The 17,090-nt window shown below is 54.2% G+C and overlaps 1 protein-coding gene across 1 annotated transcript in view; it reads right to left on the reverse strand.

Moving 5' to 3' along the window:
- The window catches only part of PLXNA2 (plexin A2), a 207,745-nt gene that overhangs the window by 12,571 nt on the left and 178,084 nt on the right, over nt 1-17,090 (reverse strand). The window contains exons 14-25 of the mRNA XM_082704152.1: nt 16,109-16,226; nt 13,958-14,094; nt 12,862-13,029; nt 12,625-12,718; nt 8,016-8,255; nt 7,256-7,399; nt 6,745-6,979; nt 4,099-4,241; nt 3,204-3,472; nt 1,225-1,291; nt 857-1,003; nt 66-225 (exon numbers count right to left, since the gene is read on the reverse strand). Coding sequence (XP_082560278.1) covers nt 66-225; nt 857-1,003; nt 1,225-1,291; nt 3,204-3,472; nt 4,099-4,241; nt 6,745-6,979; nt 7,256-7,399; nt 8,016-8,255; nt 12,625-12,718; nt 12,862-13,029; nt 13,958-14,094; nt 16,109-16,226 — 1,922 coding nt within the window. The remainder of the gene's footprint in view (nt 1-65; nt 226-856; nt 1,004-1,224; nt 1,292-3,203; nt 3,473-4,098; nt 4,242-6,744; nt 6,980-7,255; nt 7,400-8,015; nt 8,256-12,624; nt 12,719-12,861; nt 13,030-13,957; nt 14,095-16,108; nt 16,227-17,090) is intronic.

Below are 17,090 nucleotides of genomic sequence, written 5' to 3' on the forward strand. Positions count from 1 at the left end.
AAATGCCCTCCTGGAAGCCACTTTTTGACTCTTTGCCCACCACACTCTAAGGCGGGGCCTCCTACCCAAGTCCATGTCAATGGCCCTCGGCCGCTGGGAGTAGGGCACGTTCTTATAGACGGCATCGAGAATCTTCTCCTTGACCTGTGTGATGGTGTCACAGTTCAGCACCTTCACTGGGATCTCTGGACTGTTCTCATTGTCGGGGTTGACGCAGTTCAGGATCTACAAGGATGATAGAGCAGGAACAGGATGGGTGTTTAAGGGGCCACTTGAGGGAGAGCGAGAAAGGCCTTGGAATCCTCTTTCCAAGGCTTACCCCTCTTACAGGAGAAATGTCTGTGCCTCAGTTTCTCTTGCCTTCCTGCCATCTGCCAAATGACAACCTGAGTCATGCCTACCCTTCTCAAAGAATTGAGACTCTACTTTCTAGGTCCTGGTTGGCTTGGGGGCGACCATCATCCTGGGACCAGGCGTCCTAGGGGTTTGGAGATGGTTCCAGGTGTATCAGGGGCTGACCATCTGCTTCCCAAAGCCTCTATATTAGGAACTAGCAAATTCATCTTCTCCCCCATAATGCTGATTTCCCCATACCTAACAGAGGGTGGTCTGGCCCTGGCCTATCATCTAGGGTAAACTGAGGCAGACAGCGCTCTTTGGGCCCACCAGATGAGATGGGGAGGGGAAGCCAAGGTGTGTCTGCCCCGCTCCTAGAACACTTTGCATGGCCTTCAGACTTGATCCCAGGCTGTTTCCCAGCCTCTTCGTTGACCACTGGGATTGGCTTTGTGCTCTGATGGCAGAGTACCGAGCAGAGGCAGGTGTGCCATGTCCCCTGAGTTCCCAGCCTCCTCACCAGGGTCTTGTACTCGATCTGCTGCCGGATGAGCTTGTCCTCGCTCAGGGAGTAGCGGGCCTCACCCGTGATGGCGTCGATGGGGCCCTTCTCCATCTGCTGCTTGATGGCGCAGTAGAGCATGAAGAGTGGCTCCCCTGCACATTCCTGTGGGCACAGGCAGGGCATGGGCTGTGGGGCGGGACGGGTACCCGACTCCTCTTCTCCCTCTCCTCACCACCGCTCCTAGACCTGCCATGCTCTGGAGCACCCCAGCCAAGCAGGTTGCTATTCCCGAAGGTTCCCCATGCAGCATTCATGGCCGGCCTTGGCACAACAGCCCCTCGTCTTGCTCGCAACGCTAGGCCCTGGCTCACCCCCACTCTCACCTTCAGGAACTTGTGCAGGAGGAAGGCAAACCAGTTGGTCAGCATCTTCTCAGCCACAGACTCTGTCCTGGGGAGAAAGAAGGAATGGGAGGGGCAGTCCTTTATGGAGGGGTCTCAGAGAGCGGGGTCTGGCTCGTATGCATCATGGCCCAAACAGGGCATCAAAGGGCACAGGGCTGGGAGCCAGGACACCAGGGCTGAAAGTATGACCTTGGGCCAGAGGCTTTTTCTTTCTGGGCCTCAGTTCCCTGTGGAAATGGAATGGTGCTCTGGGTCTGCAGCTGAAGGTGCCAAGTACCCCATTTCCACAGGGCTATCAATTCCTAGTTCTCTCTACTTCCTGCTGGCCTCAGGATGAGAAACAAAGCTTCTCTGTCCCTTTGGGATACCTTGCAGGCCTGAATACTCCACTTTCATACCCAGGAGGTCCCTGGTACATGCCGCTCTAACCTCTCAGAATCAGACTGCCTGGATTCCAATCCTGACTCTGCCACGTACTGACTTGGGCCAGTCATTTTATCCCTCTGGGTTCATTTCCCCCATCTCTTAATCGGGACAATGATAATAGTGTATACCCCACAGGGCTGTTGTCAGAATTGTATGAGTTAACGTATGTAAGGGGCAAAAATAGCACTGACCCCCAGTGAGCACGATTCCATGTCATTCCTGCTGTCCTGTGGGGTCGTGGATCCCAGCCGCTCAGGTGGAGAGCAGGAGGCACAAGTGTTTAGCAGACAGGGAATCTGCTTCTGCAAACACCAGCGCTCCCCAGCCTCCACCCTGGGCTGCAAATCTGGGGACTCAGGAAGGAACAAAGCCGCTATGACAGACCTTCAGTGATGGGGATGCCGAGGGGTGTTTTAACACCCTGCACGTGGCGCAAATTATACCCTCTGGTTTCAGTAAATCCCAGGCATTTGCCAGGGCTGCTCAGCAGTCTGGGCCTGGGAGAGAGTGACAATGGCAGAAGAAATTGTAGCTTTGTCCCCGGGCCCCTCCCAGCACCCTCTCCAAGCATTGTGCCTGAGATTAGCTCTAATTTAAATACAACAGTTCTTAATGAGAGTTTCTAATGCTCAGATTGGCAGGAGGGGGACTCGGCACTCAGGAAACAAAGACGTTCTTCCTCCCTCCTCACCCCACGTGGCTTCTGGAAGCCTGAGCTCTTCTTAGGAGCAGGCTAAGGAGGAGGGCGGAGAAACGGAGGAGGTGCCTTCGAACCCCTGGTGTCAGAGGCGCTCCAGAGCTCTGCTGGGCTCCCTGGGGCCTGACCAGGGCAGGAGGGTTTGGGGAAGGGAGACCAAGGTCTCCAGCCCTGTCTCCTGTCAGGAAAACTGCAACTGGGGAGGAGGCATGTGGTTCCTGCTGGCGATTTGGGTCCTGGAAACTGGGTGCAGAAGGGAGAGGCTGCACAACTCCCTGGCCCCTGCTGAGCACCAGAACCTTTCTGTGATGAAGGAAGGGTTCTCTAAGTGCGCTGGCCAGTCTGGTGGCCAGCACAGGGAGGCCAAGCCCTCGGCACCCGGCGAGCACGACGCAAAAACTGAAGGTTACGTTTTATCTCATTTTTGTTCATAGCCGCCTGTGGCCACCGTGCGGGACAGCGCGGTGCTAGCGGCACGCGGAGGGACTGACAGCGGGAGGCGTGTTACTGCTGCCGCTGCGTCCATGAGGACGCTGAAGTAGAGGGGCCACCTCACAGGCTCGGGCGCACAGCGCTGGCGGGTGGCGGAGCTGGGCTTGAGCCCCGAGCCTGGGCTCCTCCATGTCGCTTAGCTCCCGGGGCCCCCGGGGACCAGACTTGGCGCTGCGCGACGCGCGGACCCAGGCTGTCGTGCGCGGGGTCCGGTCTGGGGGTGCAGAGCCCCTTGTGCTGCTCCGGATCGCCCTGCGCACGTGTGCCCGCCCCACCCCCACCCCCGCCTCCCTCTCCTCCCCCAACACCAGCCGTCCTCCCCGCCCCCCACCGCGGGGCCCACCTCCGGAGCAGCAGCTTGGGGTGGTTCTTGTTCTCCAGGTTCTTCTCGATGAGGTCAGAGAGCAGCTGCTTGAGGACGTCGGTGGCGTACTCCAGGCGGCCCTGCAGGCCGGTCATGATGAGCGAGGCCACGTTGCCGCGGTCGCGCATGGAGAAGCTGCGCTGCAGCTCGAGCGTGCGGATGAAGGTGAGCAGGAACACCTTGTTGTTGATGAGCTGCGCGAAGAGCTTCAGGGCCTTCTCCACGTGCTGCTGCCCGTTCCCCTGGACCTGGGGTGGACCGGATGGGCGCGCCCTCAGAGGACAGCCTCGGCCTCCCCGACCTGAGAGGGCGGCAGGGCTCTCGAACCCCGGACGGGGTAGGAATGGCAGGTCACTGCAGTCTCTGCTCTGCTCCGCGCGCCCACTGGGGTGGGAGGCCTGCCTGGCTCGGGCAGAGCCCTCTGAGGGGATGCGGGCCGTCTGATTTTCCCCGGGGTTCAGTAGGAGCTACTCTGTCAGACCCGCTTGGTTTACGAGTCTTCCTGTAATCCTCCCTGCCCTGATTTATTATCTTTAGTAAAACAAACCAACACATGAACAAACAAACCTCACAGAATCACGTCTCTCCGTAAGCCACCTTAAATCCATCTGAGAGTGCGGCAGAATCTTAGCTAATTAATTTAGTCATTAATTAAAAAAGTGACAATGAGCCTTCCCCTGGAATCATCCCAAAGAGCCTGCGTGCCCCCCTTGGCCGAGATCTGCCTGTTGTGGTGAAGCTGTTCCCAGCTGTTTGTCCTCATCCTTCCTGACCTTCCTCTGAGCTGCTGGGCCCCAGCTGCATTTCCCAGGATAGGACCCCCCAGGCCCTGCGCCTCCTCCCGGGGTGAATCGGGGAGGGTGGCAGGGATTACCTCCAGCTCCCGCAGCACGGGATGGTCCTCGATGCCAGGGAACAGGACTCGCATAGCGTAGGTGCGGTAATCCAGGTAGGGGATGCCCGAGCGGTCCAAGTCGCTGGTCAGCTCATTGATGTCAGTCTGGAGCTCAGCAAAGGCTATGAAAGTTTAGAGAGATGAGAAGGCTCAGGAGGGCACCCGCACAGGGAAGGGGCAAGGCAGGAGTAGACGTTTGTGAAGGAGGGGCGGGCCTGTGGTATACAGACAGGAAGGGTTGTTTAGGGATGTTTCCAGAAGGGGTGAGCTGTCTCCAGGCCTCCTTTCTTAGGTGGGCATGTGGGCCATTTCTAGGTTATTTCCCCTTCAATGCTGGTGCATCATTTTGACATTTCTTTCTAGGTATTGCAAGTGTAGTTAAAACAAAGGAAAGGGAAGAATACTATGATTTGGGTCCTGCATGGCCTGCAGGTCCCAGAAACAGCTGAGAGGCAGTAGCCAGGGGGAGGAAGCAAAGACAAAAATAGGCAGTTTTGCTCCTGGGTTTTTTTGTTTTGTTTTGTTTTTTTGTTCGTTTGTTTTTTGTTTTTTTTCCCTCCAAGCCAGAGAATAAACCAAGATGCAAAAACTCTGGGCAATGATGAACATGAAAACCACCATGAGATACCACATCATACCCATTAGGATGGATATTACAGAAAAATGGAGGAGCTCCTGGGAGGCTCAGCTGACAAGGCATCTGACTCTAGGTTTTGGCTCAGGCCATGATCTCAGCGTCCTGAGGCTGAGCCCCGAGTTGGGCTCTGTGCTCAGCGGGGAGCCTGCTGGAGATTCTCTCTCTCCTTCTGCCCCTCCCCCAGTCATGCTTGCGTGCTCTCTCTCTCTCAAAATAAATAAATAACATTTTTAAAAAAAAGAAAAATGGAAAACAAGTACTGGAGAGGGTGTGGAAACACGGGAACCTTTGTGCATTGCTAGGGGGAATGTAAGTTGGTGCAGTTGGTCTGGAAACCAAATTTGGTGGCTCCTTGAAGACAAACACGGAGTCACCATAGGACCCAGCAACTCCACTCCTAGGTATGTACCCAAGAGACCTGAAAGCAAGGACTTAGATATTTGTATACTCATGTTCATAGCAAGGTTATTCACGCTACTGAAAGGTGGAGACAGCCCAAAGGTCCAAGGACAGATAAATGAATAAAAAACAGGTGGCACATATATTCAATGGAACATTACTTAGCCTTTAAAAGGAAGGAGATTCTGCCGCGTGAAGCTCTAAAATGCGGAGTGAAGTAAACCAGACACAAAAGAACACATACTGTAGGATTCCATCTACAGGAGGTTCCCAGAGTAGTCAGATCAGAGACAGAGAGCAGAATGGCGGCTGCCAGCCGCTGCTGGGGAGGGGAGGTGGGGGTTTTTGGTTTAATAATTACAGAGTTCAGCTGGGGAGGGTGAGAAAGTTCTGGACATGGATGGTGGGGATGATTGCACAACAGTGTGAATGTACTTAATGCTACTGAATTGGGGGAAGGAAGAGCCCTGGGGTGTAGAGACAGTGAGGGTTAAAAAAGGTAAATTTTATGTTTTGTATATTTTAACACACACACACACACACACACACACACACATAGTGTGTGCTAAGGGGACACTAAGAACACCAAACCCAGCCTCGGGGCACATCGCTCTGGTGGCAGGCCTGGCTCCAGGATGCCCCTCTCCCCTCTCCTCCCCTGCCCCACTACCAACAGAAGCCTTTGCCCACCTGTCCCCCACCCTGAGCTTCCTTCTGTTCTAGCAGAGGCCTTGTCTCTGATCCTGACATTTGCAGCAAAAGAAGAAATGTTTTGATTCCTTACTGAAATGTTTACTCAGAGAACCGGCTGGGTCCTCAGCCTGAGGGGTACTTGGGATACTTGTCACCTCGAGGCTGTGATTGCGTGGGAGACAGAAGAAAGCATTCTCTACTCCCATGTGCGTCTGTGGCCAAGGACGCCAACAAGTGGCGGCCTTCGGCGGGCTCAGCCTGCAGCACTGGTGGGAAACTAGCCCTGGGGGAGGGGCTGAGGCCAGAGGCAGGTGGGAGCTCCCTGCCCTTCCTGCTGCTGTTTCCACATGCTCCCAGGGCAGCAACGCAAGACACAGGAGCTAGACTCCCATTTGGGGGGGTCTATAGAGTCTCAGAGGGCCCAGCCTGGGAGGCTCTGACTGTGGGGAAATGGAGACCCTGAAAGGGAGTGAAAGGGGGCCAGTGTGGGGGTGAGTCAGGGCACAGGAAGGACTAGAACAAGAGGAGCAGGCCTGGGGACTCACCAGGGCATTCATTTTTTTTGGAAGGGTTGGGTGGAGGGAAAGGGAGAGAGAGAGAATCTTAAGCAGGCTCCACGCCCTGTGCAGAGCCCAACATGGGGCTCAATCCCACAACCCTGAGATCATGACCTGAGCTGAAATCAAGAGTGGGACACTTAACTGACTGAGCCACCCAGGCGCCCCCAGGGTCATTCTTAATAGGACTTCTCTGGCGCTAAAGGCAAAGGGAGTTTCTGGGCAGGCAGAGGCTTAGGGTGGGAGGCATGGCAATAGAGATGAGTTGTCTAGAGGGAGGAGGTAATAAGACTGGTGAAGAGAAATGGGGCCAGGAAGCGAGGCGGTGCCTCCACTTACCTTCCTTACACTCAAGGGCCACGCGGGACTCCAGGTTGTCCATCTGCATCTGGAGCCTCTTGAGAGTGAGGTCGTTTTCCCGAGACTTCCGCTTGTAGGCAATGAGGACGATGATGACGATGATGAGGAGGAGGCTGCCGCCCGCCGCGATGCTGACAATGGCTGGCAGGGTCAGCAAGCTGTCTGAGATGACACTCACCGAGCCAGGAGAGAACACCATCCCGCCCACGTGAACCTGTGCATTGCACACACAGACGCTGTAGAGCCCTGGCATGCCATCGCATCCTTATGTTTCAGGGAGGGCATGAAAGACCACAACCACACAATACAGACTCAGACATGGAACAACTTCCTGTTTATTACCTGCCTGTCGTTTCTCATGTCCTCAACTCCTACCCATTTCAATGCAGAACATGGTGACGAGGTGTTAGGAAGAAGCCTTACTTTAGGACAGATCACGCATGCACGGTGGGGAGAGGAGGAAGTCAGGAAAGGAAGGGAGTTCACTCACCATGACTTTGTGCTGCCCTGTGAGGTTGGGAGGCTCGCAGAGGAGCTGTGTCTCGGACACGGTGACAGCACACGGGGTCTCCCCGATCAGCACTGTGTAGTTGAGTTTGGCGCCTCCAGAGGCGGGAGGGCAGAGGTTTTTGCCCTGTAGATAACAGTAATCTTAACGGAAATAATTGACACATGCGTGCAGAAGCTAATCGCCTATTACAAAAGAGATTAAAGAGGTGGGGGAAGGGCAGCCATGCAAAAACCAATAGATGGCTCCTGGGAAGTTTTTGGAGAAAATGTTAAACAGCCGCAATTTAGAGAGCCAAAGGGAAAATGTGGGGAGGAGAGAAAGAAAGGCAGGAAGACATGGGGAAGAAGACAGGAAGGGGAGACCTCCAACTGACGAGGGCAGGCAGGATATACATAAAAGTAACAAAACCCATGGACAGATCGTACCAAGGAACCATGACCTCTTGAAATGTACATGCGGGTGGCCAGGGAAGTGGGCGATAAAAGGAAATGTCTACTTCGGAGGTGCTACAGAACCCCGGGGTCCCGAAGCTCACGAGATCAAACAGAAATATTGGAAAGGGTCTCCTGAGAATTCCAACTGCAAGATCTTTCACGGGGTAAGTCCGTATCTATAAACAATGCCCCTTTGCAGGGAGCTGGCAACTCCGCAAGTCCACAAAGGAGAACGGGAAGGGCCCGGGGTGGGGGCGGGGGGTCGCCATCACTGCGCAGAGCAGGCTACACTCTGCACATCCTACCTTCAGAATGATGGGCGATCCTGGCTTTTGATCCAAGACTCCGGTAGGGCTGAGCAGTTCAAAGGTTGGGTTGGGGTAGTAGATGAACTTCGTGTCGTTGTAGATGAGCAGGGACTGGACGTTGTTGAAGACGAATCCAAACTCATCTGGCCGCTCCACGGCATCCAGGCCGGGCCGGTAGTCCGTGGTCAGAGAGGGCGCCAGACAGGTCAGGGTGGTGGTGTTCACGACTTTGCACACCTAGGAGGCCCAGAGCACAGCACTGAAATGCAGACTGTGCAAGGGTGGCGGGGTGTGTGTCATGCTACTGCCTCCCACCCTGCTTGCTTTGGCCCATCACCACTGTGTTCTCTTCATGAGATGGTGATCCCCTTGAGAAAAATGGCTGTGAAACTTTTTTTGAGGGGGGGAGTGCATTTGAACATCATTCATTCATTCATTCATTCATTCATTCACCAACACGGTTTGAGCGCCTAGTCTGTGCCCCGCACTGTGCCAGGAGCCGGGGCCATCTAGCAACAGCGTCACCGTCTGCAGGGGGAGACAAAGGACCAAACATGCTTTAATCATACAGTCCTGGCAGGGGGCCTGGTGTGCAGAAGGAGCTAGAGCCCTGTTAAATGCATGATGGGTGTGAGAAACGCCCTGGTGGGCAAGGACCAGGTAGGGTAGCAGGGTGTGTGTGTGTGTGTGTGTGTGTATGTGTGTGTGTGTGCATGTGTGAGCATGCACAGCCATGGGCTGTGGATGATTCAGGGACACTTAGAAGAAATGAGTGTAATGTAATCCAAAGAATGAGTGGGACCCACCTAGACAAGGAGAGGGTGGGTGCGGGGAACAAGTCCCGGGCGGAGGGGACACAGCACAGGCTTAGGGTTGAGGGAGCGTGGAGCAACTGAGGACAAAGCAGGACAGGAGCAGTGTAAGGTGTGTGTGTGTGTGTGTGTGTGTGTTCGGGAGCAGGAAGGAGCATGAGATGAGCCTTCTGTCAGCACCCAATAGGTGTTGAATTAATGTTTATTCAGTACACTGATGAATAAAAAGAATTCTTCAACTCTGTGAATGTTCTTTTCAGGCTCTCTCTCTTCTGCTCCCTCACTTTGCACAAGAGAACAGCCCCGGGACTGATACTGAGTTGATGATGTCCTTTCTTTCTGGCCCTGGGGTCCCTACGAGAACTCTAGCTGCTAGCCCTCCTTGGCAGGGGTTGTGCCGCTCCCTCCTCTGGTGGTTTAATTCCGGGGCTGCCCAAGGCAGCGGCCAGCCCCAAGGAAGCACCACAGGACCCCGTGTGGCCTGCAGACAAAACCTGGCCTCCCACCCCCTCTCCTCCTGGCTTGTGTTCAGTGCGCCCCGGTTTGGGCTTCGGGCGTCCCGGCTATAGCCAAGGGCATCTGGGAGATCTCGGCTGCACAAGTACACGCTGTCCTGGCAGGTCCACACATGCTGTGAGTCTGGCCAACAGACACACACACATGGGCTTCATGTTCTGAAAACAGGACCGCGTGTGAAGCTGCAGAAAAGCTGACAGTGATTATGTCAGAGCTCCAAGTCCAAGTATTAACCCCCGCGCCCCAGAGGGAGGGGAAGAGTTTCATCAGACCCGATCACTAAGGGCCTCATGCCCTGTTGGAGGGCAGGGCCTGCTCCTACTCTTCCCGCACAAACTATCGCTATTCCGTATGAGACGGACGACCCCTTGGTGTTGCAGCTGGGGACGCTCTGGAATGAGGAACACAGTGTGGGGGTCGGGAGCCATCAAACAGGCAGAGCTGAGCTGGCGAGTCTCGGACCCTGTGCTCTGCGGGCAGCGCTCTTCCCTCCGCTCCCCCATCTCCGTCCGCACGCCTCCCAGCACCCCAGACTGGACTCCCCTCTGAATAAGCAAATCGCTCCCGAACAAGCGTCCTCTGTTTGCTTCCTGCCCGCCCGCGCCCGGTGCTGCATCGGCACTTTGTTTGCCAAACATTCCTTGGGGTTTTGTGGCCTTGGCTTTGGCCCTTCTCACTTCTCACTGGGGCTGTTTCAAACTCCAGAGCTGAGGATGACCTGGTGCCCAGGCAGGCCGGGGAGGTGGGGCGGGCAGAGTGCTGCTCTCCTACTGCTCCTGACCGAGGCACAGGCCGAGTTTATGAGCATCCCAGGGGCAGACCAGGCTTGATGAAAACTGCACACCAAGGCCTCTCCTCCAGCTGGCCTGCAGACCCCGGGCAGGTCACGACGGAGCCTGCGATGCCCAGCTCTCCACAGGGAGGAATTATTATGATGTAGCTCCTCGAAATACGGAAGGCATTGGGGGTGGTGGGGGGTGGCTGGGGGAATCGCTTAGGACATTCCTGCCTTGGGGCTGTAAGAGTGCCCTGGTGAGGGGAAGGGACACTCTGCACCTGTCTTTCCACATGGAGGTCAGGCCTTCCCAGACCAGTGTTCTCTTCCAGTGGCTTCCGGAGAACGGAGGCTGCAGGCATTGGAGGTTAACCTCGTTGGTCACATACTTACTCTTTAGCACGCTAACCATGTCTTTTACTTTCTGTATTTCTGATGCTGTGACATCTGGGGCCTACTGACCGGGAGGACCTCCCCTCCCGGGGCCAGCCAGCACCTAGAGACAGCAAACAACTTGTCCGCTGGCCAGAGCAAGCTGTTCTAACGCAACCCGATCAATCCTGCGCCCACCCCCCCCACACACACCTCCTTTCACAGGCTCTGAGCAGCTCTCCACCCTTTCTGACCACACCAGGCCACGTACTGGACAGCTGGGGACAGCCCGTGCACCCCAGAGCCCTTGACCATGATTCAGACTGGGTGATCCTAAACCCGCTCACCTTGCCTGGTCGGTTCCTTCCTGCAGGAGTGATAATAAAGGCACCTGCCACAGCGCCTTTCTCTCCCTCTGCTTCTACACCCCGCTGGCGCTTCCCACGTGGCCCCCCCGTGGCATGGCAGGCCCTCTTCCCTGTGGCTCTGTGAGTACAACAAACCGTCTTTCCGACGGCAGCTGTCTCCTGTTCTGTCGGCCCTGTCACATCTGAGTCATAATAAAACCTATGCTTTAAAACACGTACCTAATTGGTGTGGGGCTTTCATCCTTGCTGAGTGCGAGTGCACTGTTCCCATCACCACACCTCACCTTCTTTCCTTCCTTCCACTTAGGACTTGGAGTTTGACAAGGTGGTCTGGGACCTACTGGGAGCTACTGGCCTCGGTGTGGAAGTGGAGTGGAGGCACAGGCTCTTTTACTCATGGATCAGACTCTCCATGTGGGATAAGGAGCCCCGTGCTCTCCTGGCCCACAGAGCTGTGACCATGGCAGCTACTAATGGTGTGACACAGGTGTCCCCGCATGTCTGCTACAAGGGAATGTCATAACCGAATCACCAGCACCTCACCTGCTCTTTGGGGATCCTGCTGGCCCTGCTACCAGCTACCGTCCCGGTTGGGGCAAAGCCATTACTCCTTTCTGGCCTTCACTTCCCCAGCTGGACAATGAAGGGGGGTGGACCAGAGGATCCCTGTAACCTTTCCAGATCTAGCCTTCAAAGACCATGCATTTTGTGCCTTTCAGCACTTCCTAGGGAAGCTTCTAGCATGCTGGAATCCTGTCAGGGATGACAGGCTAGATAACACCGTCTTTCCCATCTCCAACACTGCCTACTCAATCCTCTGAGGTCAGAGCAGTAATAATAGCAATTATAGGACAAATAATGGCCATAATAGCACCTCCTGGACTGTAATTATGAATACAATCGTGTTTCAGAAAATATTGGCTAACCAGACTGAGATGAAGCCACTAGAACAAACTAAAACAAAAAAAATTGATAACGCCATCACAGACATTCTGCTTTTCTGATCAAGAACTTCTTTAAAAAAAAAAATCACAAAAATCCATTGCGAAAAGAATTAAGTGAGACGGCTCAGCACTGGAGAGTAAAGTCAAGTCTACGGCCATACCACCCTGAATGCGCCCGATCTCGTCTGATCTCGGAAGCTAAGCAGGGTCGGGCCTGGTTAGTACTTGATGGGAGAGTAAAGTCAAATGTTGGACCGGCCATCTTCGCCACAGGGGTACAGGGAGCCATGTGCAATGACGAAGGTTTGTCCTCCACCCACCCCGGGCCCCGCCAGGGGCTGTGTTACAGAGCTGCGCGGAGAGTCTTATCATAAGCATTTACAGGCAGAGAACAGAGGATCTCAGAGCTTAAATGACCGGATCATGGTTGTACGACTAAGAAATGGCTGTGCCCCATTTCCAATTCAGAAGCGCGTGATTCTGGAGGCAGACTTTCTTCACCCTTTTATACTGCTTCTTATCGGACCTCCAACTGAACATGCATATGAAACAGAAGCCCTTTCACGTTGTTTCGCAAGCTCAGAAGCCAGTGCATTTATACACTCATCGACTGCCTTCTGACGAGAAATGATTACATGGTCATTGTGAGAGTCACTGTAAGGTTCAGGTGTTTGCGGCCCTGATTCCGGACTTGAGGTCTTGAACTAACTTTCTTCCTTGGTTGGTGGATACTCCCGGGCTAACACGGACCTTAACACATCACAGACGTAGACACAGGACTGTGGTTATGGAGGGCCAGGCAGACTAGGGGGTACTCACATTGACAGATTCCTTGCCGTTGAACTTGACTCGGACCCGTGGCTCCTGAATGACATCTAGGTTGAAGCCTGTGATGGTCAGGGGTGTGTGGCCACTGGGAACAAGCACGGAGGCTGGGTCAGGTTCAGACTCCCCTCAAACTGTGAGCCACCACCACCCCTGGGTCCCCTCCCAAGTCACACCTGGCCGAAGGGGTTATGTCAGGTGCCAGGTGCCTCCCTCCCACCTCTGCCTCACCTGGCGATGCTCCACTCGGGCTCAATGCGCTGCACCCGGGGGTCGTCGATGTACTCGAACTGCAGGTTGTTATCCACGTGGGCTCGGTCGACGCTCACGGAAACAGGGACGGGTCCCAGTCCGTTGGATGATGGGGGTGAGACGCACACAATCTCGTTCATTGACCGCCTGACAGGGAGACAGCAGGACGGTGGTGAAGAAAGGCCTGGGCAACGGGGAGAGCTCTCTGGCTTCTTCTGGGGTCTTCCTCGGTCTGAGGGTGTGGGTAGCCCCGAAGTGCTCTGTTCTTTCCTACTCTACACAATGAAACAGACCCATTGCCTGTGTATAAGGGTCCCTCTTTAACCGGAACTTCACCTCTGGTTGGAATAGGGAGGGAACAGATTAGAGAGGGGGATTACAGAATGTGGGGCAGGGGCAGGGCTTCATGGGCTCTGGGGGGAATCTTTTCTTTTCTGGATTTTTCTAGAATAGACTAGGTAACCAGGGCCTAAGAGTCTGGTCAGTCATTTAATAAATATTTACTGAGCACCTACTACGCAGAGAAGGAAATGCACAGTCCTTGCCCGTAGGGGTTTCCAATCTGAGGAGGAGATAATCCTGAGGCATGCTGGGCTCTCACCCATGGGTTCTGTCAGGATGCTCTCAGGCGTCTGCATAATCCCAGGGCTTTATTGGTGGATCCGGTGAATAGCAGGTGTTCCAGTTTTTATGCACAAGAGATGTCCCAAGGATGAGTGTGTGTGCTTGCAGAGGACTGAGGCCATGCAGCCTCCATGTCTCTCAAGGTCCCAGAGTGGGGACCTCATCAGTGCCCAGTCCCAATGATGACCGAAGAGTTTCTGGGATCTCCTCCCCAGCAGTTCTCAGGGCCCTCATGCTAATTATTTTTAGAAGTGTCTTGGCGGGTTCATGAGTGGTACGTACTGCTATAAACTGAGTAGCATGTATTTGGCACAGGGACAGGAATGGTGTTTGGACCCAGACGTCCGGGCCATGGAAGCAATGGGGCAGGCACCTGTGTGAACACGTCCAGAGCAGGTGTGCACACGCCTCACATGGCCAGCCATCTAGGGCTCCTGTGAATCCATCTTACCCATAGAACTCGCAGGTCTGGTTGCCCAGGTATACAGCCACACTGCTGCCAGCCCCGAGGTAATGGCCCGTGATGGTCACCATGGTACCTCCTGATTCTGGTCCTCGGATGGGGTTGAGTGACAGCACAGAAGGGTTCTTTAGAAAGAAGCAGAGAAACAGTCATAGCTCAGGTTTTGCCCAAAGTGAGACCCAGGCTAGACGTAAGGAACAAAGGAGGGACAGTGTCTATGCTCTGGGTAAAGGTACTTTTCCTGCCTTTTCTAATCTCTTCTCCTGGAGCTGAGACTGTGTCCAAGAAGAGGCTCTGGCATGTCCAAGGAAGGCAGAAGCACTGCGTTTTAGAATTAATTAACTCCCTGGGGAATCCCGTGCTCATAACATTGATGGGAAGGCAGAGGTAACACAGACTAATCTATCAATTAGTTTACAAATTGAGAGCAATTTGAAAATGCTTCTCTATCTAGAGCCTGTACTGATTTTTTTGGCACAAAATCGATAAGACTGAATAAAGCATCCTTGTCTAGACTGGGCCACCAAGGGGCTCAAGTCCTCCATTAATGGCCCACACATGTGTCCTGTCCCCTCTGAAGCACGTGAGGGGCGCCGCAGGGGACCTGGTGTACAGAGCTATCTGCGAACGCTTGACATGGCTTCCCCAACCTTCATCAGGAGGATGGCCCGTCAGTGACCAGGACTTTCTAGTAAACTCACTAACCTGTAAAATTGAATCTGAAGCTTGAAAGAAATGTCATCTGGTCTCTAGTGCATCAGGCAGCTGACCTGAATCAGAGAGGAATTGCTCCTTCCTGGGGGATAGGGGAGTGGAGTGGAAAGTGCATTTAACTGAGCAACTATGCCTGCACTAGCCATTCGCTGTCCATGGCCCTGCAGCAAGTTTCTGGGTCATTCTTGGCTTTTGTTTGTACCCATGTCGAGAGGGGGGTGGGCTCAGTGATCTCTAAGACCCCTCCCAGCTGGGACAGTCTATTGATTCTGTCTCCACCTGACACCCTGTCTGTCCTGCGTTGAAGACAGGGTAGGCTGCCGTGCTCTCCAACCCTAAAAAAAGACCATAGGCTAAAAAGGGCAGAGATGCCAAGATAAGAAGGCAGAGCCTGGAAAACTTAGAGCAAGTGGTAAAATGTTTTAGAGAGAATAACATTTTGTGGTCTAATGATTTTTCAAAACTCTTAACAAGGCTGGTTTGACCCCTTGGCTGGTGTTAGCACTTTTTAATGAACGATTCAATGTGATGATATACGTAAGTGTCAGAGGAGGGACTCTGGGGCCCCTTCTGCCCAGAGGCAGAACCCCAGAGTACTGGTTCTGTGGGAAGATCCCCAGAAGCACAGTATTTTTTAAAAAATTTAAACATTTTTATTTATTTATTTGATAGACAGAGATCACAAGTAGGCAGAGAGGCAGGCAGAGAGAGAGGGGGAAGCAGGCTCCCCGCTGAGCAGAGAGCCCAATGCGGGGCTCGATCCCAGGACCCTGGGATCACGACCTGAGCCGAAGGCAGAAGCTTAACCCACTGAGCCACCCAGGCACCCCCAGAAGCACACTATTGATTCAGAAGGAAGACCTGGCCGGCCTTAAGGAAAGCCTTCGTGATTCTAGTGCTCGCCACCTGAGTGCGAGGAGACGTTTTCAGGTGTGAGAATGGTGAGAATGTGCGTATGTGCGTGTGACCACCCAACACACAGAGCAACTCATGAGCACACCCGATCCCGTGGGCCTGCCGCAGACACACGTCCCTGTGGGATTTGAAGTGACTTTTCTAAACTCCTACTTACAATATCCTTGGTACAAAACAAAGCATGTGGATAAATATAGACCTTTTTAATTAGGTCCCTCAGGCAATCTGTCCTCATTAGGCTGGAATGAGACTAAGATGTCACACTGTGTGTGTGGGGGGACAAGGGGCAGCCCCTCCCTGCTCTATGGGTAGGATCCACTTTCTAAGAAAGGCCTGATTTTGCCTTATTTAGCACTCCGACCTGCGGCTCTCTGGGACTCTAACAGCATCGTTAGTCACACATCCATCCTACCCCTGATTTTGGAGGGGGGTATGGGACTTCGCCGAGAAGTCTGGAGCGGACGCGTGCCTCTGCTGGGATCTCAGCCCTGTGGAGGACCCAACACTCACCACAAAGGTGTACTGTTGATGGGACTTGGTCATGAACTCTGGCTTACACTCGCCAATGCACAGGCGCACAGGCCCGGACGTGGTTCCCACGAGGGCATGGCCCATCTCACAGACGATCCTGAGGAGACAGCAAAGCTTCCCGTGAGAGGCTCGGCCAGAACCGCCCTTGCAGCCTGCGGTGCTCACTCCCATCCCATCCCTTGCATGACTCTTCACGACCTTGCCCTGGGGCTATACCGAGACTCAGCTTGCTCACTCCTCGAGCTGTGTGACCCTAGGTAAAGTACTTTCCCTCTCTGGGCTTCAGCCTCTCATCTGTACAGTGAATGAGATCACCTCCAAAGCCCGGTGCGCCCCCAGATGCTATGTTGCCTAATTCTCTGAATAACCCAATCTTCCCAGTGCTGAGTGCAGGACCTAGCGCTGGGCAACTACCCAGTCTTGGTCGAATAAAACCCAACGTCGACAGAGAGACCTAGGGCAGGTGATTTAGTTAGCGTTCTTTCCTTTGTGACAAACCAAAGTCGCAACTCTCCCAAAAGGAGGGAGGGAAGGCCTGTTTGTCAAGCTGATTCCATTGTGGTTTGTCTCCGACTGTGAGTTTTAAAAAGGGAACAGATAATCTGGTGAGACTGTGAGTGCCCCAAACGGGAGCCCCCGGCCAAAGGGAGGAGGGGAATCCTGCGGCAGCCCCGGCGAGGGGGTGGGTGGTGGATGAGTTCATTAGGACAGCATCTGACATTGGACTCCCACTTAATCAAGGTCTGTGTGCACTACGCTGGTGGGCGAGGCAGTGAGCCCGCCGTGGGGCTGGAAGTCACGTCCCACATTAAGAGGCCGGGTCGCTGGAGGGAAGAGGGGATACGGCCGAGTTCTCTCTCATGAAACGGCGGATCGATACCCCCCGTGATGACTTCCCTGGCGCCTGAGATCAGTTACAGCAAGCACATTTAGACACTGGTTGCCTTGGCCACAGCAGCCT

Source organism: Mustela nivalis (assembly GCF_964662115.1).
Source record: "Mustela nivalis genome assembly, chromosome: 16".
NCBI lineage: Eukaryota > Metazoa > Chordata > Mammalia > Carnivora > Mustelidae > Mustela > Mustela nivalis.